The 24,513-nt window shown below is 47.3% G+C and overlaps 1 protein-coding gene across 1 annotated transcript in view; it reads right to left on the minus strand.

Annotated features, from left to right (window-relative positions):
- Positions 1 to 24,513, minus strand: part of LOC119978247 (voltage-dependent L-type calcium channel subunit alpha-1S-like) — a 642,412-nt gene that overhangs the window by 377,199 nt on the left and 240,700 nt on the right. Inside the window, 3 exon segments of the mRNA XM_038819727.1 lie at positions 4,891 to 4,950; positions 5,112 to 5,241; positions 23,145 to 23,277. Of these exon segments, the coding sequence (XP_038675655.1) occupies positions 4,891 to 4,950; positions 5,112 to 5,241; positions 23,145 to 23,277 (323 nt within the window).

Genomic DNA, 24,513 nt, shown 5'->3' on the forward strand with positions numbered 1-24,513 from the left:
TCAGGCGGTTGGGTGCACGTCTGATCCGGGTAGACCTCCTGAGTGGGCATGGAGACCCAGAGTCTTTTATGTCCATACGGGCACCCACGCTGGAGTCCCAGGATGTCGCATGATAAGAGATCTAATGTTGGAAATACAGGTTGCAAGGTGGAACCTTCAGCAGGTCTCGCCGATTGCGTCAAAACAGTATTCCGTCATCAGACTTCACAACGTAAGATCGTGGCGATATTTGGCGGAGAACCATCGCCATGTTAGACCAACCCCCAGACGGGTGTCGCAACCTCACCGTGTCGTTGATTGCTAACGGATGCAGCACTTTTGCCTGCCGGTCACAGTGCTGCTTTTGTACCTGACGTTGGTGACGCATCTTGTCCAGGACTGGCGAGTGATCAGGATTGGTGAAGTGTAATGCCGGTAGCGTTGTCCACACATCTCAATTGAACAGCATTTGAGCCGGTGACAGCCCAGAGCTCAATGGCGACGAACGGTATGACAATAGGGCCAGGTGTTCGTCGGACTTTGAGTCAGCAGCCTTGCTGATTAGTTGCTTAATAATGTGGACACCTTTCTCCACCCTGCCATTCGATTGAGGAAAGTGTGGACTCGACGTCACATGTTTGAAGTTGTACTGTTTTGCGAATTCCAACCACTCCCAGCTGGCAAAGAAAGGACCATTGTCGGACATGACCATCTGTGGGATGCCATGCCTGGAGAAGGTTTCTTTGCAGGCTTTGATAACTGACGCTGATGTGAGATCCGCGAGTTTCAGTACTTCCGGGGTTGGAGTAATAATCGATGAGAAGAACATAGTTTCGGCCCATGGAGTGAAACAAGTCTATGCCAACTTTGTCCCACGGTGACGGAGCCATCTCATGCTGCTGCAGTGGCTCCTTGCATTGTGCCGGTTGATGTTTTTGACACGTGTCACATGTGAGCACCATGTTCGGTATGTCCTCGTTTATCCCAGGCCAATACACGGATTGCCGTGCTCTCGTTTTGCACTTTTCGGCACCAAGGTGCCCCTCGTGAATCCTGCGGAGCATGTCCACTGGAGCGCCAGTGGAATGACGATTCTGTCATTCCGCAGTATGATGCCATCCACCATGGACACTTCAGTTTGGACGTTTTGGAACTGTAGGCACCGCCCTCTTGGCCAGCCATGCTGAAGGTTGTGCATGACTTGAAGCAGGGTGGCATCTTCCCGTGTCACCTGACGAATTTGCTGCAGCCTCTCATCCGTTGCCGGGAGTGTCGCCCTGCACCACTATGCATGAGCTTCCACATCATTAATGGAAGCCGGAGGCGGATTGTCAGCGTCAATGGCTTGGGATAAGGTGTCAGCTATTATTAGGTCCTTAACATGGGTGTAGACCAGCATGAAGTCGTACCTCCGCAACTTCATCATCATGCGTTGCAGGCGCGGCGTCATGTCATTGAGATCTTTGTTGATGATGTTGACCAGTGGCCTATGATCAGTCTCCACGAGAAATGTGGGGAGACCATACACATAGTGGTGAAATTTGGTCATGCCTGTGATCAATCCCAGGCACTCATAGAACAGTACAGCACAGAACAGGCCCTTCGGCCCTCGATGTTGTGCCGAGCAATGATCACCCTACTCAAACCCACGTATCCACTCTATACCCGTAACCCAACAACCCAACACCCCCCCCCCCCCCCCCCCCCCCCCCCCCCCCCCCCCCTTAACCTTACTTTTAGGACACTACGGGCAATTTAGCATGGCCAATCCACCTAACCCGCACATCTTTGGACTGTGGGAGGAAACCAGAGCACCCGGAGGAAACCCACGCACACACGGGGAGGACGTGCAGACTCCGCACAGACAGTGACCCAGCCGGGAACTGAACCTGGGACCCTGGAGCTGTGAAGCATTTATGCTAGCCACCATGCTACCGTGCTGCCCATATATCCTTCTCTATATACTCCTTCTCTATCTGTGAATACCTGCACTCTGTGGTGGTCATCGCTCGAGAAGCGTAAGCCACTGGGACCCAGTCCGACTGGTCATTCTGTTGAAGTAGCACCGCACCAATTCCATGTTGACTGGCGTCGGTGGAGATCTTTGTGGGTTTTGCCAGGTCAAAGAATGCCAACGTTGGAGCTGCCATCAATTGGTGTCTCAGATTGTCCCATTCATCTTGGTGACGTTGGGTCCAGTCAAACTCCGTGTCCTTCCTTATCGCCGTCGTCCGTGCTGCTAGGTTCGATTTGAACTTGCCTAGGAAGTTGATGAATCCCAGGAACCTGAGCACCGCTTTCTTGTCACGTGGTCACTGCATGCTCTGAATTTCTCCGGTTTCACCCCGTGCTCTGATATTGTGTCACCCAGAAAGGTCAGAGAGGAATGTGAAAAGGTGCACTTAGCTTGGTTGAGCTTCAGCCCAAATTGGTGGATTCTTTGGAAGACTTGTTTCAACCTAGCAATGCGGTCTTCCTCTGTCGTTGGCCATATTATGATGTCATCAACATATACACGGACGCCTTCAATGCCTTCTGTCATCTGCTCCATTATTCGGTGAAATATTTTGGATGCAGATATAATCCCGAAGGGCATCCGATTATAACAGTACCGTCCAAACGGCGTGTTGAAGGTACACAGCAGTCGGCTGGAATCATCAAGCTGCATTTCGCACGTTATCTCCTCTCGCTTGGGGATAGGGTAGTGTTCCCTGCGAATGTTTTTGTTCAAATCCTTGGGATCTAAACAGATTCTGAGTTCACCAGATGGCTTCTTGACACACACCAACGAGCTGACCCAGTCAGTCGGCTATGTGACTTGTGATATGATGCCTTGAGATTGGAGGCGTTGGAGTTCTGCTTTTAGCTTGTCCAGCAATGGAGCTGATACCCTCCTTGGTGCATGAATGACCGGTATTGCATCCTCTTTGAGCAAGATTCTGTATTTGTAAGGTAACGTACCCATGCCAGAGAAGACGTCGGTATACTCACTGAGAAGCAGCTGTATGTCATCGACCAGTCATGATGAGTCAGCCGTGTGCATGAAAATCCTTTGTATCAGCCGCAAATCCTTGCAGGCTTGAGCACCTAATAGTGAAGTTCTTTTGCCGTCCACGATCTCAAAACGTAGTCCTTTTGTGACTGCCTTGTTGACTGTAGGTGGCATGATCCCCTCAAGGTGATCTGGTTCCCATTGTAGTCTGTTAACTTGCATGCAGCAGGTAGCATCTCGTGTGTCCCTGGGATGGATGCAAGATCTTTGCTTGTCATCAAGTTTACAGATGCTCCCGTGTCCAGCTTGAACATAATTGGAGAGTTGTTCACTTGCACCGTGGCACTCCATTCGCTTGTGGATTCAATGATATGCACGTATCGAGGCTGTGTGGTCAGCTCATGTGGTTCTGCTGTGGCCGTACGTGTTCTCCCAGGAGTGGAACTCTTCGTGGTCGGAAAAATTTTCTTCGGGTGTCCGAGTGTCCATTGCATCTACTGTGCGAACCTTGAGTTTCCATGCCTTTGCATTGGAGAGTAGTATTTGGCTGTGGACTGACACTGGGAGGCAAAATGATTCACCTTAGAGCATTTTAGACACCTTTTCCCTTGTGCAGGACATTTCCCTTTTAAATGGGCAGTGCCACAGCGGTAGCACGTCATGACGTCCATGATGTCACGCGCTAGCAGCATTCGCGCATGTGCAGCGCGCTCTTCAGACTGGGGCCGGTATTGTGCGTATTGCGCATGTGCGTATTGGGTCCTTCCGGGATCGCGTCTGTCCTGATTGCGCGCATGCGCAGACGTGCCGTTATGGGCGCCAGCCACCGGAAAAGAACGCCTGTGAGGAGAGGCCATCATTCTTACGTCTGCCACGTGGTGGATCTTCTCCATGTTTTTTTTTCAAGAAACTCCAGGTACTGCTGCTTTTTCTGCTCTTGCTGTAAGCATTTTGCTATTGTGGTTTTTAATGTTAAATCATTTTGCTGCATTAATGATTCCCTTAAATTTTTGTCGGAAAGACCATAGATTAATTGATCCCTGATGATGGAGTCTGTTACATCAGCATAGTTGCAGCCTTGTGCTAGCAAGCGGAGATCTGTGATAAAATTAGAGATAGTCGCCCCATTTTTTTGGAATCTGTTATGCAGGTTAAATCGTTCCATGATTTCATTTGATTGTGATTTACAGTGGTCATTAAATTTTGCCATTATCACTTGATATTTAGTTTTATCTTCAGTATCACCATACGTAAACGAGTTATAAATGTCTACCGCCTGCCGGCCTGCCGTTGAGAGTAATATTCCAATCTTTCTCTCGTTGGTGGCTGCATTTAGGTCCATAGCTGCCATGTATATCTGAAGCTGCTGTTTTTACATTTTCCAGTTACTATTTAAATTACCGGTAGTTTTCAGCATCTCTGGAAGTAGCGTGTGATCCATCGCTTCAGTAGGTTGTTTGGAATCAAAATGCTGCGAAGTCTTCCACTGTCGAGCGGCCGGCCCGTTGCTTTTGCTGGTTGCCTTGGTTCTTTCTGGTCTCTAACCTAATCTATCTAGTGCTGTTCAAATAAAGCCACTCCTGTACCATGTTTTGTTACCTGTGGAGCTGGTAACTCAGTTACAGTAGATGCTCTGGAAAGAAGGCTAGAAGTCGTCCAGAAGTTTGATGGTAGGTGTATTGAGCAACACAACTTAAATAACTTAATCTGCAAATCGGAGAATCCAGCCCAACACCCAATCTGTCCAGCCCTATCAGAATTTGATATTGCCAGGAAGAGGGGCGGCTGGGGATGGCCGGGGAGAGGGACGGCCGGGGAGACGGACGGCCGACCAGGAAGACAGCCAGCCAAGGAGATGGACAGCCAGGGAGACGAACAGCCAGGGAGACAGACCAACAATACATTACATGAAACATTACCTTCAGAATAATCTCCATGGTGAAGATAGCAGTAAAAACTATGTCAAAGTAGGCAAGGATCTGGAAAGTAAATGCAAAGAGCAGCATTTGGAGGATTATTCAGGAGACTGGTCAGTAAGTCTGAACATTTTGAGAATATAAAATGGATAGAACAATACCATTAACAACAGCAGCTTTTCAGAGACAAGGACAGCTCTTGTGACATAGAATAAACCTCTCACCTGGTTACGGAAAGAATCGGCTCGAATGGGGTCTTCTGCAGCCAGTGAGATACTGCTCAGCAAGATAAAGAGAAGGATGAAGTTTGTAAAGGTGGTGGCATTTATAATTCTGTGGCACAATTTGCGTAATCTAGGAGAGAATAAAAGGCAATTTGTCAGGAACGGGCAGGTCTGTGAGATCTGAGGTGGTTAGTCCTGTGAAGAGCAGTTTCAGAACAGCAATGAGGAAAGTAGTTGTAGCTTTTCATGGAAACATAGAAAATAGAAGCAGGAGGTGACCATTCGGCCCTTGGAGCCTGTTCTGCCATTCATTATGATCATGGCTGATCATTGAACTCACCTGTTCCTGCTTTCTCCCATATCCTTTGATCCCTTTCTATATCTAACTCCTTTGAGAAAACAATGTGTTTGTTATATATGTGGGGCTCTTCTTTATTTTTTTATAAATTTAGAATACCCAATTCATTTTTTTTCCAATTAAGGGGCAATTTAGCGTGGCTAATCCACCTACCCTGCGCATCTTTGGGTTGTGGGGGTGAAACCCACTCAAACACCGGGAGACTGTGCAAACTCCACAAGGACATTGACCCAGAGCCAGGATCGAAACTGGGACCTCGGCGACGTGAGCCAGCAATGCTAACCACTGCGCCACCATGCTGCTCGTATGTGGTGTTCTTGTTGTGTGCTCTCTTTCAGAGTGTAGTCACGTGTACAGTGTGTGACACAATCAGCTGATTCGCGGGCTTTGCCTCAGTCTAGGTCAAGCCTTTGTAGAGTTAACATATATTCAATAAACCTGCTCTGTTATCTGAATCCAACCCCACATGGTACAACATTTGTCCTGAGAGTGCAAAGGACAACAGGATAAAAATAATACTGGCAACAAAGAATGGATTAAATTCTTGACAAGCAAAAAGAAAGCGAAAGCTTTCCACATTGAGGCAGAATCAACAGCAGCTCAGATTATTGCAACTGGCATTGGTCAGCCGACTGCACCTGGCATCGGTCAGCCGACTGCACCTGGCATCAGTCGGCTGACCGATGCCAGGTGGAATCAGCTGACCAATGCCAGGTGCAGTCGGCTGACCGATGCCAGGTGGAATCAGCTGACCAATGCCAGGTGCAGTCGGCTGACCAATGCCAGGTGCAGTTGGCTGACCGATGCCAGGTGGAATCAGCTGACCAATGCCAGGTGCAGTTGGCTGACCGATGCCAGGTGGAATCAGCTGACCAATGCCAGGTGCAGTTGGCTGACCGATGCCAGGTGGAATCAGCTGACCAATGCCAGGTGCAGTCGGCTGACCGATGCCAGGTGCAGTCGGCTGACCGATGCCAGGTGCAATAATCTGAGCTGCTGTTGATTCTGCCTCAATGTGGGCACTGCTCGGGCACTCCGCAGCATGTCCCAGTCACTGACGAGCATTGCCAAGGGTTCGATACCATGCTGAAGATATAGGGGCAAGGGCTGGCAAAGCCAGATGACGCAGGAGCAGTCAGGACCCAATCCAGCTGCCCGCCCCTTCCCGAGATGAACTCCAGGGCTCTATGGGCACCCACTGGGAGAATGAGGTGCTAGGTGCCAACCTGGAGTGGCAACGGTGGCCACCAGCTACCGAGTTCCACCCACTGACAATGGTGTATCTCGAAGTCAGAACCCTGAACAGGATGGCACGATGGGGCATGTGCTGCCAGCAATGGGCCATGGACCTACCGTCCCAGGCCCACTAGATGGGACCTGCCAGGGGCATCAAAAATCACAGGACGCGGTAAGAAGCAGGCTGCCTCCACCTCGATGTGCATCCTGAGGACAAACCTAGATGCGGCGGTGGAGCACAGAAGGTCGAGGATCATCGAGAAGGCACTGTTGCAGGTAGGGGGAGAAGGGGGGGTGGGAAGGTGGAGCGACACCATGGGGCAGTTGGGGACACATATCTACAGCATTAAAAAACGTTGCACGCGGGAAATATGATGCCGCTAGTACTTTCTTCTGCCACGTGGGCCGACCACGAATCTCCTACCCAGGCACACCACGTGGGAGGGCTGCAGCTTGTGAGGTGCCATCACAAGTCGCCGCTTGAACCCTGGATTGATCCGGAGGCGTAGATGGGTGTGAGCGAACACTCAGCAGACAGGCAGGAGTCAGTCTATGTTATAGATTGAGGAGCACCAGCGCTCAGCAGGTTATCATCACCCCGCTGCCTTCGACAGTGACCTGCCGACACAGTCCTATCACCCTGGAGTGATGTGACACAGACCTTGGGAGGGTGGGGCAGGGTGGTTGTGGGGGGGGGGGGGGGGTGAATCAGTGGGAAAGGGGGAGTGGAGAAGGGGAGGGGAAAGGAGAAGGAGGGGGGAGAGGGGGCAGGATTCAATGACGGACGAGACCACGTCCTATGTGAAGCGGACAAATATGAGGGCCTCCCTGGCCCTCCGGGTTTGCTGGGCCCTCGCCGCTGCCGCCTATCCAACTGATCCTCTGGATTCTTCACAGGCTCGTCCACCAACTCTTCCTGGTCTAGCACCTCCTCGTCCTCCTCAGAGATAGCCACATGTTCCTCTCTCGCCACCTCCAGCTCGTCGCCCCACAACTGTGCCAGGTTGTGGAGGGCACAACAGGCCACCACAAAGGAGGAGACCCTCTGGGAGGCGTACTGCAATACAGACCACTAGAACAGCCGAGCCATGAACCGCCCAATGACAGCCCGGGTAGTCACATGAACCTCGTTGCATCGGGTCTCCGCATTGGTAACCGACGTCCGTACTGACGGCATTAGCCTGGTCCTCAGCAGGTATCACTTATACCCAAAGAGCCAACCGGCCATCCTGGAGTGGTTCTCAAAGAGGCCGGGTATGTCTGAGTGCCCCAGGATGTAGCTGTCGTGCACACTCCCTGGGAAGCGTGCACACACAGCTGTTGCACCCGAGCTGGAAATTCAGGGAGTGGAATACCTGACGGCCCGGTGCGGACAAGGTGACATGCGTGCCACCTATTAGTTCCTGGACCTGATTGCACTTGTGGGCTGCAGCTTGTGAGGTGCCACACAAGTCGCCGCTCGAGCCCTGGATTGATCCGGAGGCGTAGATGTTCAGGGCTATAGTGACCTTGATAGCCCCCCTGGCCTGCCAGCAGCACCACGACGGCAGCGTCCGCAGGGTCCAAGATACCATCCATCCCATGTAAATCTGTAAGGAATTGGAGAGGGTGAGAGACTGGAGACCAACAGTGTCTTCCATCCCGGAACCATCCATTCCTTCCCATTGCCCCCACTCTTCCCACATCCCCTCCATCCAACACAGGGCGCCCATGCATCCCTGGCAGCAGCGGGGGGGGCCAAGGTCATCAGACCCCACACCCTTTACCCCAGACACCCACATGTAACGTAATTTGGACCGGGTGCGGGACCCTCCTGGCTGCACACATCCACCCTTTAGTTGCAGAGATGTCTCCGGTGCTGGGGCCCAACCCCTGGACGTTCAGATGTTGACTGCTGTGCCTGTGGTGTTGCTTCCTGCAGTGCTCAGGCATTACGGTCTAATTAGGATGCCATGCAATAACCCCCACATGCTATATGACACGCCTATCCACGGGAATCCACTTGGAAGCTGTGAAGTGTTCACTTAACTACGATTGCCAATTCCCTATTGGCAATAGCATTGAGCTGCAGGGTCAGAGGCCACCATGGTCAGTGGGAGTTATGGGTGGTTAGTGCGACTGATTGGCAGATGTTGCCTATAATGCGTACACACAGTCCAGGAGGTGGCATGGCAGACTTGCATGCACATACCCACCCAGCCACCCACCCCAGGGACACCACCCCCAGCTATGGCTGCCCACCCCGACCGACGCTTTCGCCCAGGACCTCCCAACCCCCAACCCGAGCACCAAGGCAGCAACCCTAGTGGCCCCGGGCTCATTGCCTGGGAACAAAATTAGCTACTCACCTCCTCAGATCTCCACAGCAACCAGCTTCACATTTTTTTAAATGTGTACTAAAATCGGAGGCCACGTGACCATTTACTGGGGAGGCAGTTAGATCACGTGGGCCATTAGATAGGAGGTTTTTCCCGTTAATTGTCTGGAGGTTGGCCTTAAATGGTGATTATTGATTTCTCACCACAACATGGCTATGTCCTGATTACGCCAACATGAGTGGGCCAGTTAGATCGCAAACCGATCGGCACCCGGCATGGTTCTCGATTCTGCCCTCTCATGCGATCTATTTCTCTAAGATTCTGTGTAGATCTGTTTTAGAATCAGTTAACATGTTCACAGCACTCCAGTTCAACTTTATCTTTCCTAGCCAAGAGCAGCTAAAGAGAGCTGGAAAACCTTTTTCAACACCATTGTGCTGTGTAGATTTTCTCTGGGTGGCGGCCATTTTGTGGATCCTCGTGCCTGGTCTGAGCAGAGAAGCTTCCTTAGCAGTAAGCCCCATCGAAACGGCTATCTCTAAGGCTCTTTAAAGACTTAAATTTCATTCTGTTAACAGTCTCCGCTGTATGGCCTCATTCCTTGGCTCACAAACCAATCTAATTCTATCGTACAAGAGTTACCACCTCTCTTCTGGCATCAGTTCCGCCTACCACCCCTCATATTCCCCGCACTCCCCACAAATCACTTGCTGACACTCGCTCCCTCCCCACATCAGATCTTCGTGCTCATTTTTCAGCACCCCTAGCATCTACCAGCACAACTCCTTCATGTCCAGTTGCGGTGCCCACGGTTTTGTGTCTCACTAACTTGATAGAGTTTTTCGAAGAGGTCACAAAGCTGATTGATGCAGGTAGGGCAGTGGATGTTGTCTATATGGACTTCAGTAAGGCCTTTGACAAGGTCCCTCATGGTAAACTGGTGCAAAGGGTGAAGTCACACGGGATCAGGGGTGAGCTGGCAAGATGGATACAGAACTGACTAGGTCATAGAAAGCAGAGGATAGCAATGGAAGGGTGCTTTTCTAATTGGAGAGCTGTGACTAGTGGTGTTCCGCGGGGATCAGTTGCTGTTCGTAGTATATATAAATGATTTGTTCTGTAGAATCTTAGTTAGGCCACACTTAGAGTATTGTGTTCAATTCTGGTCGCCACACTACCGGAAGGATGTGGAGGATTTAGAGAGGGTGCAGAAGAGATTTACCAGGATGTTGCCTGGTATGGAGGGCATTAGCTATGAGGAGCAGTTGAATAAACTCGGATTTATTGGAACGACGGAGGATGAGGGGCAACCTGATAGAGGTCTACAAAAGAATGAGGGGCATAGACAGAGTAGATAGTCAGAGGCTTTTTGCCAGGGTAGAGGGGTCAATTACGAGGGGGCATAGGTTTAAGGTGAGAGGGGCAAGGTTTAGAGGAGATGTACAAGATAAGTTATTTACACAGAGGGTAGAGGGTGTCTGAATCTCGCTGCCGGAGGAGGTGGTGGAAGCAGGGACGATAGTGACATGTAAGTGGCATCTTGACAAATACATAAATAGGATGGGAATAGAGGGATACGGATCCAGGAAGTGTAGAAGATTTTAGTTTCGACGGGCAGCATGGTCAGCGTGGGCTTGGAGGGCTGCGGGCAAGGAGATGATGCCAACAATGCGTGGCACCGAGGTCAATACTGACCGAGTGGAAAGCATGGAGCACGACATCGGTGTCTATATGGCATGGCTCAGTCTGTGACGACCATGGCTGATGACCTCGGCATCATATTGCACTCACAGGTGGACATTACTGGGCACTGCAGAGTGTGGCCCAGTCACTGAGGAGTATCGCTGAGGGTATCGACACCATTGAGCAGACAATGGGGAGGCACCAGAACTGGCAGAGCCAGATGACGCAGAGTTCGCTGGAGCTCACTCCAGCTGCCCCTCCATCCCATTTTCATTTTTTCACCTGCTTCACAGCTCAAGGTTCCCAGGTTCGATTCCGGCTTGGGTCACTGTCTGTGCGGAGTCTGCACGTTCTCCCAGTGTCTGCGTGGGTTTCATCCGGGTGCTCCGGTTTCCTCCCACAGTCCAAAGATGTTCAGGTTAGGTGGATTGGCCATGATAAATTGCCCTTAGTGTTGGGTGGGGTTACTGGGTTATGGGGACAGAGTGGAGGTGTGGACCTTGGGTAGGGTGCTCTTTCCAAGAACCGGTGCAGACTCGATGGGCCAAATGGCCTCGTTTTGCACTGTAAATTCTATGATTCTATGATTTTCACAGTAACTTCATTGCAATATCTGTTCAAATCTTTTCCAGTCATAACTTAAATTTCCGGTTGTTTCCAGCTGCCCGAGAGGTCCAATGAATCCCATAGTTAGTCGTCGAGGATCCATTTGCTGCAAAGTCTTCCACAGTCGAATGTCCAGTCTTCTCTTTTTCTTCTCTTTTTGTCTAACCTAAACTAACTAGTTCTGTTAAAACCACTCAACTGATACCATGTTTTGTTACCTCTGTGGTAGGTAACATATGCTACTCAATCCTTGGTTAGTGATGCAGTATTCTGAATCCCTCTCCATGTGACAATAAAGATTATTATTATCCACACCTGGTCACTTCTTCGAAAAATTTAATCAAGTTGGACAGACATGACAATTTCTTAAAAATTAATTTACAGGATGTCAGCGTCGCTGGCTAGGCCAGCATTTATTGCCCATCCCTAGTTGCCCTTCAGAAGGTGGTGGTGAGTTGCCTTTTTGAGCCGTTGCAGGCCTTTAGGTGTAGGTACACCCACTGTACTGTTAGGGAGGGTTTTCCAGGATGTTACCCCTGCGACAATGAAGGATCGGCGATGTGGTGATCTCTATGTGTGCAAGTACACAAGAGGTTAATTTGTCATCAGTAGCACCACATGATCATGAGCACCACATGATCACTAGAGGGCCAGACCAACAGGGGTATAAAGGGCAGTCATATTGTCTCTTTCTCTCTTGCTCTCTCTCTTGGGTGCACTGTATTCAAAGCAACAGCAGACTAGTTTAGATGGCCAGTGGAGTTACGTGTAGTTACCATAGTTAGATCTTGTTACCCTTATCACTTGTACCATAGTTGAAGTAAAGAACTCATGTAAATATTGTTGTAGTTACTCAATAAACCTTTTGTTACTACTGGAAGAGTTTAAATCTTCTTCATCGGGATTCAGAATACTGCATCACTAACAAAGGATTGAGTAGCATATGTTACCTACCACAGAGGTAACAAAACATGGTACCAGTTGAGTGGTTTTAACAGAACTAGTTAGTTTAGGTTAGACAAAAAGAGAAGAAAAAGAGAAGACTGGACATTCGACTTTACAGCAAATGGATCCTCGACGACTAACTATGGGATTCATTGGACCTCTCGGGCAGCTGGAAACAACCGGCAATTTAAGTTATGACTGGAAAAGATTTGAACAGATATTCCAAATATTTATTGCAGCTAATGGTTTAAGCATGGTCTCGAACGCAACGGAAAATAGCACTACAACTCTTAATAGGAGGGCATGAAGCTATAATCTATTAATTAGTTAGAAGGTGAAGACAACACCAAAATAGAAGTAATACTCAAAAAAATTGATGAACACCGTAAGAGTCACTCTGGTGAGATGCTGGAAAGATTTAACAATTGCCAGAGAAACGGAGGGCCCATCACTGATTTTATTACAAATCGCAAGTTAATACCAAAAGGCTGTGATTATGCTGATTTCAGAAACACTGTGATAATGAATCAATTTATTTCTGGACTGGCTGATATAAATTTGAGGGAAGAACTATCACAAAATAAGCATCTAACTCTAGAAACTGGTATACAAAAATGCCTTGCTTATGAACAAAAACAAAATCAATACTGTCAGTCTTTACAAACGCAGAATCAGTGTCCAGAAAACAAAATCGGTAAAAACGGCACCAAACCTTATGGATTTTCCCTCCATACCAGGCAACATCCTGGTAAATCTCCTCTGCACCCGTTCCAAAGCTTCCACGTCCTTCCTATAATGAGGCGACCAGAACTGTACGCAATACTCCAAATGCGGCCGTACTAGAGTTTTTTACAACTGCAACATGACCTCATGGCTCCGGAACTCAATCCCTCTACCAATAAAGGCCAACACACCATAGGCCTTCTTCACAGCCCTATCAACCTGGGTGGCAACTTTCAGGGATCTATGTACATTGACACCGAGATCCCTCTGCTCATCCACACTACCAAGAATTTTACCATTAGCCAAATATTCCACATTCCTGTTATTCTTTCCAAAGTGAATCACCTCACACTTCTCCACATTAAACTCCATTTGCCACCTCTCAGCCCAGCTCTGCAGCTTATCTATGTCCCTCTGTAACCTGCAACATCCTTGCGCACTGTCTACAACTCCACCGACTTTAGTGTTGTCTGCAAATGTACTCACCCATCCTTCTGCTCCCTCCTCTAGGTCATTTATAAAAATGACAAACAGCAACGGCCCCAGAACAGATCCTTGTGGTACGCCACTCGTAACTGAACTTCATTCTGAACATTTCCCATCAACTACCACTCTCTGTCTTCTTTCAACTAGCCAATTTCTAATCCACATCTCTAAATCACCCTCAATCCCCAGCCTCCGTATTTTCTTCAATAGACGACCGTGGGGAACCTCATCAAACGCTTTACTGAAATCCATATACACCACATCAACTGCTCTACCCTCGTCTACCTGTTCAGTCACCTTCTCAAAGAACTCGATAAGGTTTGTGAGGCATGACCTACCCTTCACAAAACCATGCTGACTATCCCTAATCATATTATTCCTATCTAGATGATTATAAATCGTATCTTTTATAATCCTCCCCAAGACTTTACCCACCACAGACATTAGGCTCACCGGCCTATAGTTACCAGGGTTATCTCTACTCCCCTTCTTGAACAAAGGGACCACATTTGCTATCCTCCAGTCCTCTGGCACTATTCCTGTAGACAATGATGACCTAAAAATCAAAGCCAAAGCCTCAGCAACCTCTTCCCTGGCTTCCCAGAGAATCCTAGGATAAATCCCATCAGGCCCCGGTGACTTATCTATTTTCACCTTGTCCAGAATTGCCAACACTTCTTCCCTACGCACCTCAATGCCATCTATTCTAATAGCCTGGGTCTCAGCATTCTCCTCCACAATATTATCTTTTTCCTGAGTGAATACTGACAAAAAGTATTCATTTAGTATCTCGCTTATCTCCTCAGCCTCCACACACAACTTCCCACCACTGTCCTTGACTGGCCCTACTCTTACCCTAGTCATTCTTTTATTCCTGACATACCTATAGAAAGCTTTTGGGTTTTCCTTGATCCTACCTGCCAAAGACTTCTCATGTCCCCTCCTTGCTCGTCTTAGCTCTCTCTTTGCCCCTCCAGAGCGCATTGTCGACCTCGTTCAAGCCGCCAGTGGGCGGTCAGAGCATTGTGTGGGCACCGATTTTCCCCCAACTCCCGATTCTCCGCCCTATTGGGTTAACGCATTCCGGACATCGCGGGACAAAGAATTGCATTTAGTTCCCTCATCTAAATCATTAATATATATTGTGAATAGCTGGAGTCCGAGCACTAATTCCCCACTCGTCACTGCCTGCCACTCGGAAAAAGACCCGCTTATTTCTATTCTTTGCTTCCTGTTTGCCAACCAGTTCTCTATCCATTTCAATACGCTACCCCCACCCCATGCCTATGTTATTCTCAAAGTCTGAATAAAGATTGAAGACTTCCAGTTAACACAAATACTTTATTCAGTGGGTTTGTTCTGTTTCCAGAGCTTAACTAGATATAATACAGTCAAGAGGTATGACCAGTGAAGGTAAGCTGACTATGCTGAGCTGTCTCTGTCTGCTGCTGCTCACCAGCCCTGTGCTTCTGAAAGAGGCGGATCCTCCCTTGGGCTGGACCCTTTATACCCGTCTCTGATGCCCTCTAGTGATGCTGTGGCTGTTACATCTGTCTGCATTCCCTGGTGTATGTGCAGATGTATGTACAGATCACTACATTCCCCCCCTCCTTTTATTGGACATGTTTTCTAGACTGTCCTCAAGAAAACTGTACATAACAAGTGGTGGGAATATGTAAATCTGCACATTGTAAAAATGATGAAAGTAATACAGAAACAATTAACTGTGTTGGGACTCCATTGTGAGAAATGTCCATATTCGTCTTGTGCATGTGTTGAAGTGTCGTCACAAATCTAGCCAGTCAGGTGCCTTGCGGCTGCTGCAGGAGCGTCTTAACGGTGGTAGTAGGGATGATGGTTTGATGACATCAAGAGTACTGTCTGGCGTTGTGTGGCGAGGAACGTCCTGTGAACAAATGGACTCGGTTAAGTCCAGTGTGGGATATACTGGCGTTGTAGGTCGAATCTCTAATAGAGCCCGGCGGTTACGACGAAAAAGTACTCCCGCTGACGATTTGACAATGTAGGACCGCGGTGCCTCCTGCCTGATCAGTGTGGCTGACTCAGACCATCCGCCTTCTGGGTCCCTGATTCTGATGGTGTCACCTATTGTCAGTGGCTTGAGTGGGATTTCATGTTGATAGTAGTATAGTTTTTGTTTGGAGCATAGTGCCCGCATGTCGTCGAGAACCAGTGCGTTGCCGGGGTCTCGGAATTGCTTTGCCGGTAGGGTTGTCTGGACGTTTCTGCCGAAGAGGATTTGCGCTGGTGACAGTCCTGAGCTCAATGGGGTTCCTCAGTACGACAACAGAGCTGGGTTGATGTCGGAACGTGACCCGGCTGCTTTGCTGATGAGTCGTTTAATGATGTGGACACCTTTTTCCCCTCTTCCATTTGATTGCGGGTAGTGATTCCGTGTCGCACCATTGTCTGACCTCGACTTTTTCTTGTGTTTGCGGTATTGATTCTGTATGTCATTGTTCGTGAAAGCTGTTTTGCTTGTTTGTTCTGGGGCAGATGTGAATTCGTGAGATTCTTTATCATGCCATGGCATGTTTGCAGTCTTGTCATTGTTTTGCAGTGTTCTGTGGCATTGTCCTTCACGTGCAGAGTTGTACCATGTTGTTGTTTCAGTGTTGTTTGTGTCGTTTCTGTCTGTTGTTTCCGTTGGCGTTCTTGTTGTTGTCGTTCTTGTTGTTCTTTTTGTCGCGCTTGCTGATTCTGTTTTTGTTGTTTTCGCTTTTATTCTTGTTCTTTTTCTTGTCGTGCTTGTTGTTTTTGGGATTCTTCTTGTTGCTTTTGTCGTTCTTGTTGCGCTGCATGTTGTTTTTGTTGTTGCTGTTGTTGTTCTTGTTTCTGATGTGCTTCTTGCGGTTTTTGTTGTTCTTGATGCGCTCAATGAGTGTGCCATGTTGAGTCATTGTCGCAGTTATTGGTGTCAGTGTCCTTTGTGGTCTCTGCTACATTGAGCGTATCTTCTTGAGAATTGTGAGAATGATCTGATGTTGCATTGACATCAGTCATTTGTGATGGATTCGATTCCTCTTCTTTGCTTACTTGGTACTCCTCTTCTAGAGTCATTTCTGATTCACTTGAATCATCATTGATTTCTAGGTGCTCCTCTTTTGGAGTCATTTTAGGTTCATTTGAATCATGTGTGATCTCTTTGTGCTCCTTTTCTGGAGTCAAAATCTTCACGATTTCATTTTGTTGTGGGTTGTGGTGCTCCTTTTCTGGAGTCAAAATCTTCAAGATTTCTATTAACATGGTCTCTCTGGACTCTTGGTGCTCCTCTTCTGGAGTCAAAATCTTCAAGATTTCAATTGACGTGGTCTCTCTGGACTCATGGGTGGCTGTCCTCTGACTATTGAGTGCTTTTGTGCAGATGAGCTGAGATATGTCAATCTCGCTGTGATCCTGCACATCCTGTATGGGAATTGTGATTTCTTCGTCACTTGTCTCACATACAGTGGGTAGACATTCCGTGTCTTCTTCTGGTGGCTCAAATAAGTTTGATAGATCTTCATGGTCTTGTACATCCACGGCGTTCGCTATGGAGTGTTTGCTTGCTTCCATTTTTGAGTCTGTCACCGAGCTGTCTGTGGAGGCTTGCGTCACTCTCATTGTGGAGGCTTGCATCGCTCTCTTTGTGGAGGCTTGTGTCTCTCTCTTCGTGGAGTCCTTCATCATTCTCTTTGTTGAGTCCTTCATCACTCTCTCAATGGAGTTTGTCATCGCTCTCTCTGTGGAGTCCTTCTCGCTCTCTCTGTGGAGTTTGTCATTGCTCTCTCTGGATTGGATTGGATTGGATTTGTTTATTGTCACTTGTACCGAGGTACAGTGAAAAGTATTTTTCTGCAAGCAGCTCAACAGATCATTCAGTACATGGGAAGAAAAGGGAATTAAACAAAATTCAAGAAAATACAAGAAAATACATAATAGGGCAACACAAGATATACAGTGTAACTACATAAGCATTGGCATCGGATTAAGCATACAGGGTGTAGTGTTAATGAGGTCAGTCAATAAGAGGGTCATTTAGGAGTCTGGTGACAGTGGGGAAGAAGCTGTTTTTGAGTCTGTTCGTGCGTGTTCTCAGACTTCTGTATCTCCTGCCCGATGGGAGAAGTTGGAAAAGTGAGTAAGCCGGGTGGGAGGGATCCTTGATTATGCTGCCCGCTTTCCCCAGGCAGCGGGAGGTGTAGATGGAGTCCATGGATGGGAGGCAGGTTTGTGTGATGGACTGGGCGGTATTCACGACTCTCTGAAGTTCCTTGCGGTCCTGGGCCGAGCAGTTGCCATACCAGGCTGTGATGCAGCCCGATAGGATACTTTCTATGGTGCATCTGTAAAAGTTGGTAAGGGTTCATGTGGACATGCCGAATTTCCTTAGTTTCCTGGAGTTGTTCTGTGCTCTCTGTGTGGCGTCGTCTTCATCTTGGGTATTGCTGTCATACAATGTATCGACGATCTGCCATGGCATCATGATGTTGGATTCATCTACCATGAGAAGAGTCGTATTGAGCTGTTCAACTGTGTTGCTGATGCTGTGATCACGATCTCCGAATAACTCAGCCATGTCTGAGCAGGATTGTGTATATTGTTCGATCGACAAATCATCGTTCTCCTCATGTTCAATGAACAAATCATCTTCTTGTGTGGAGGCTGGGACCCTTTCGTGGTGCGTGGACCACTCTCTGTTTCTTGGCGTCAACCCGCAGCATAATCCTGCACTCACGAGTCGGGATGTCATATATGCTGGGCTGAAGATTCCCCATTCCGAAGAACTCATCGTCGGGGTCTTCACGGTACAACACCTCCAGTTGCAGCTCGGATTTGGTACTGGGGTAGCCATCTCCCAAGATGAAATCTTCATCTGAGTCGTAGTCTACAAGGACCATATCATCTTCTAGGGCTGTGCTAACTGCTTGTCCCAGGGTGTTGTGAAAGTTATTTTTAACTGATGGTGTAAGTTCGGGCATTGTTCTGTCTTCTGAGGCATGAAAATTGGGTTTTGCAGCATTACATTTCTTTTTGTTAATTTTCGTGCATTTCCCTTTTAAGTGGGTGTGGTCCTGGTACTCTGACATCATGTGCAGGATTCGATTGCACATGCAATGAGGCTCCTTCCTCAAGGTGGCTGCCACTCAGAACTTCAATCTTCTTCTGTTTCAACCCTGTCTCTGACTCGTGATAAGTTTTGGCGCCGTTTTTTCTGATTTTCTTTTCTAGACACTGATTCTATGCTTGTAAAGACTGACAGTATTGATTTTGTTTTTGTTCATAAGCAAGGCATTTTTGTTTAGCGATTTCTGGAGTTAGATACGGTACCATTGTGGATAGCACAATTGCTTCACAGCTCCAGGGTCCCAGGTTCGATTCCGGCTTGGGTCACTGTCTCTGCGGAGTCTGCACATCCTCCCCGTGTGTGCGTGGGTTTCCTCCGGGTTCTCCGGTTTCCTCCCACAGTCCAAAGTCCAAAGATGTGCGGGTTAGGTGGATTGGCCATGATAAATTGCCCTTAGTGTCCAAAATTGCCCTTAGTGTTGGGTGGGGTTACTGGGTTATGGGGATGGTATGGAGATGTTGACCGTGGGTAGGGTGCTCTTTCCAAGAGCTGGTGCAGACTCGATGGGCTGAATGGCATCCTTCTACACTGTAAATTCTATGAAATTCTACGATACTTATTTTGTGAAAGTTCTGCCCTCAAATTTTTATCAGATAGTTATTCAGAAATTAATTGATGCATTATCACAGTGTCTCTGAAATCAGCATAATCATAGCCTTGTAGTATTAACTTGAGATTTGTAACAAAATCAGAGATGGGCCCTCCTTTCTCTGACAAGAGTTAAATCTTTCCAGCCTGACAGTTACAGCAAATATTTTGAGTATGATTTCTACTTTGGATTTGTCTTCACCTTCTAAGTAATTAAAGCAATTATAGATTTATCTCGCTCCATGCACTCCTGTTGAGAGTAGTAGGGTTATTTTCGTTGCATCAGAGGCAGTGCTTAAATCATTAGCTGTAATAAATATTTGGAACATTTGTTCAACATTTTCCAGTTATAACTTAAATTACCGGTTGTTTCCAGCCGCCATGGAGTTCCAACAAGTTCCATCGAATCAGTTAATCGTCGAGGATCCATTTGCTACGAAGTCTTCCACAGTCGGATATCCGGTTTAAGTTTTTCTTCTCTTGCTGATGTCTAGCTAGCTTTCTTAAATTACTCCTGGCACCATATGTTATTCTCTAAGTCTGAATAAAGATTGTAGACTTCCAGTTGACACAAATACTTTATTCAGTGGGTTTGTTCTGTTTCCAGAGCTTAACTAGATATAATACAGTCTAGAGGTATGATCAGTGAAGCTAAGGTAAGCTGCCTCTGCTGAACTGTCTCTGTCTGCTGCTGATGCTCACTAGCCTGTGCTTCTGAAAGAGGCGGATCCTCCCTTGGGCTGGACCCGTCTCTGATGCTGCCCACTAGTGATGCTGTGGCTGTTACACCAGGGACTGCAGACAGATGTATGTGCAGATGTACAGATCACTACAATGCCCTTTAATTTTACACACTAATCTCTCAGGACTTAGCTCCTCCCTCTTCACTGGATCCTCGACTTCCTGACCCATCGACCACAATCATTAAAGATAAACAACGACACCTCCTCCACGATAGTCCTCAATACCTGGGCCCTGTAAGGCTACGTACTTAACCCCCTACTATATACACACACGACTGTGCGACAAAATCCGGCTCCAACTCTATCCACAAGTTTGCTGGTGATACGACCATGGAGAGTAGGATCTCAAACAACGATGAGTCAGAGTACAGGGGGAAGATTGGAAACCTAGTGGCATGGTGCAATGACAACAAGCTCTCCCTCAATATCAATAAAACTAAGGAGCTGGTCATCAACTTCAGAAAGTGAAGTATTGTACACTCCCGTGTCTGCATCAAAGGTGCCAAAGTGAAGATAGTTGACAACCTTCAGATTCCTAAGTGCATACATCACCAATAATCTGTCCTGGTCCACCCACGTCAATGCAACGACCAAGAAATCACAACAGCACTTTTACTTCGACAGGAAACTAAGGAAATTTGACATGCAAAAATTGACTCTTACCAATTTTTATAGATGCAGCATGGAAAGCATCCTATTTGGCTGCATCACAGCTTCGTATGGCAACTGCTCGGCCCAAGACCGTAAGAAACTACTGAGAGTTGTGAACACAGCCCAGTCCATCTCCGAACCCGCCTCCCATCCATTAACTCTGCGTGTACCTCCCACTGCCTTGGGAATGTGGACAGCCTAATCAAAGACCTCTCCCAGCCAATTATTCTCTCTTCCATCAGGCAGAAGATACAAAAGTCTGAGAACACGCACTAACATATTCAAAAACAGCTTCTTCCCTGTTGTTACCAGACTCCTGAATGGTCCTCTTATGGACTAAACTGATCTCTCTACGCATCTTCTCCGTTGTGGCACTATACTCTGTATGCTTCACTTAATGTTGATGTATTTACATTGTGTATTTATCATATGTCCTATGTTTTTCATGTATGGAACGATCTGCCTGGACTGTATGCAGAATAATTATTTTCCTTTTTTTGAGGCATTTATCTATTAACACAACAGACAGAAACACAACCCAAATCCAACCAGCTCAACAAAATACCCCACCGACCCGCGCCCACATTACCCAACACCCCCCACCCCCGACATCTTAACTTTTCTCGAAGAAATCGATAAACGGTTGCCACCTCCGGGCAAATCCCTCCACAGAGCCCCTCCAGACTAATTTAATTTTCTGCAAACGGAGAAGCTCTGCCAGGTCACTCACCCACGCCCCTGGTTTTGGCAGCCCTGAGTCATAGATTCTCCATTCTAACAATATCTCTGGGCTACCAGGGAGGCAAAGGCCAAGGCATCGGCCTCTCTCGCCCCCTGGACCCCCGGGTCTTCTAACACACCAAAGATCGGCATCTCTTAACTTGGGACCACCTTCACCTTCAGGACCTCCAACACAATGTCGGCAAACTCCTTCCGATTCCAAGCTTCGGACACGCCCAGAACATGTGGACATTGTTTGCGGGTCCACCCGTGCACCGGCCACACCTATGCTCCACTTTTTCAAAAAACCTGCTCATCCTGGCCACAGTCATATGTGCCCTGTGGACCACTTTAAACTGGATAAGGCACACAACAAGGATGCATTAACTCTCCTCAGGTCATCCTCCCACAACCCAGCCTCCAACTCCCTACCAAGCTCTTCCTCTTCCACTTACGCTTCACTACCCATATCGGGGTTCCCTCCCAGTCCATCAGTTCCTTATAAATTTCTGACACCTTCCCCTCCCCTACCCCTGTTCTTGACGCCACCTTATCCTGTAACCCCTGGGGCGGCTGATAGAATAATTCTTTGACAGTAAATCACATGACAATAAATCTAAATCTAAAATCTTATGTGAGACTTTGTCGAAAGCTTTCTGAAAGCCAAATAAACCACATCCACTGGCTCCCCCTCGTCAACTTTAGTCATTGCATCCTCAAAGGATTCCAGTAGATTTTTTGAGTACTATTTCTCTTTCATAAATCCATGCTGACTGACTCTGTCCAATGTTGCCACAGTTTTCAAAGTGCTCTGCAATTAAATTTTTTACAATAGACTCTAGCATTACCGATGTTAGGGTGACTGGTCTATAATTCCATTTGCTCTCGACCTTCCTTTTTAAATAGAGGGTTTACATTAGCCCTCCAATCTGTAGAAACTTTTCCAGAGTCTATAGAATCTTGGAAGATGATCACCAATGTATTCACTATTTCTAGGGCCACTTCCTAAATACTCTTGATGTGGAGTTGCCGGCGTTGGACTGGGGTGAGCACAGTAAGAAGTCTAACAACACCAGGTTAAAGTCCAACAGGTTTGTTTCAAACACGAGCTTTCGGAGCGCAGCTCCTTCCTCAGGTGAATACACCTTAAATACTCTTGGATGTAGATTATTAGGCCCTGGGGATTTATCGGCCTTCAATCCCATCAATTTCCCCAACACCATTTCCCTACGAATACTGATTTCCATCAGTTCCTTCCTCTCACTAACCTGTGTTCCCCAACATTTCTGGCGCATTATTTGTGTCCTCCTATGTGAAGACAATACAAAAGTATGTATTTAGTTGGTCAGCCATTTCTTCATTCCTGTGTTTCTGACTGTGAGGGACCTACATTTGTCTTTTTCCTTCACATACCTATAGAAGCTTTTACAGTCAGTTTTTATGTTCCCTGCAAGCTTACTCACGTACTCTATTGTGCCCTTCTTAATCAATCCCTTGGTCCTCACTTTTGCTGAATTCAAAACTGCTCCCAATCCTCAGGTCTGATGAATTTTCTGCATGCCTCTTCCTTGGATCTAATACTATCTAATTTCGCTTGTAAGCTATGGCAATTGTTGCAGTTCACCCATGCACTCTTTGAATGTTTGCCATTGCCTAGCCACCATCATCCCTTTAAGTAACGTTGCCCAAACCACATTACTTTTCATCTTTGAAGATATTAAATAGAACAGAACGCTTAAGATCTGGGTTGCAGATCTACCTGTCTCCTCAGATGGACATACAAGATGCTAGGGTACACATGAAGGGTCTATGCACCAGTCCATTCCTCCAAACTGCCGAGATACCTACTTGTTAGTTGGGCTGAAGATGAAAAAAGAACTGGCATTGGGCATGGGAACTGCCTTCTCTTTCAACTGCAGCTCCGCAAGCGGCCGAGGCCGGGGGCTCAGGGGAAACTCGGGCTCCTCCTCCTCATCGTCACCTGCAGAAAGCACAAAAAGGCTGGTGCTGAATTGGTTTCAGGCAATGTTCAAATCCTTCTATTCTCGATCAAACTTAAGTCTCCATTCCGATTACTTGTTTATGCTCCAAGAAATATTTTTTGATTTGAATCCTAATCTCCAAGTCAGCTATAGGACTCAGATATTTAAATGTTGTGCAGACAAAGCACTCCTCCCTGCTGAAGGATCCATCAGCAACGACCCACAATCCCGCCCCCCCCCCCCCCCCCCCCCCCCCATTCCAAACTGTCCCTTAACTTTGTCCGGTCATCCCGCTGCAAACAGACGTCCAGTCACAAAAACACCCTTCGTTTTCTAACTTGGACTCCATTTTGGATCCAGCTCGTCACTTGAAACCCATGAGCTTTTACTTGCATCATCAGTGTGCCAGGTAAGACCTTAATTTAAAATTTGCTGAATTATATCTTAACATTTTTTTTTTATTTCTCCAATTCAGGGACAATTTAGCGTGGCTAATCCACCTACTCTGCACATCTTTTGAGTTGTGGAGTTGACACCCACACTGCTGAAATATATCTTTATTATATAAAGTGCACCACCCTCCTTGTGACCTCCTTAAAAAATTGTATCATTTTAGTCAATACTTTCTGTTTTTAAAAACCACCAAAGACTATTAAAATGTTCACCTGAGGATCACCTGGCTTTTCTTATAGATTGAAACATTCCCCTGTCTCAAGAGGAAACAACAACACCTTTCCAGACTGATGTTAATGCAATGCCTTTTCCTGAAATGAATCAAAAAGGGTAATTTCAAATTGAACAACTAATTCTGATACAAAGGCACTGGCTGTCCCAAGTTCTGAAGGTATGAAAGTCATCACACAAGGGAGTTGACCAAATCACCCATCTTATTTGAAAATATTAAGAGCCTGGAAGTCAGTGGTGTGGCGCTAACAATTGCACAATAAAAGACTCGATACGGTACAAGAGAGGCTTTATTACAGTGAGATGCTATTCCTCCGGCTGCAGCTGTAGAATGGCTTCTCAGGGCAACTTATGAATATTTATACTGCTCCATATGGGCGGAGCTAGCCGGCAGGGGCTTACCGGAAAACCTGTAATACAGGTACTGTCATACATCCCCTAATGCAAGCACACACATATATACAGTGGTAGAGATCACCACAAGTGGTAAAAACGTAAATTTTAATCAAGGTCACATAACGTCAGTCCACGGCAGCAAAATATTCACACAA

Source organism: Scyliorhinus canicula, chromosome 15 (genome assembly GCF_902713615.1).
Source record: "Scyliorhinus canicula chromosome 15, sScyCan1.1, whole genome shotgun sequence".
Lineage (NCBI taxonomy): Eukaryota > Metazoa > Chordata > Chondrichthyes > Carcharhiniformes > Scyliorhinidae > Scyliorhinus > Scyliorhinus canicula.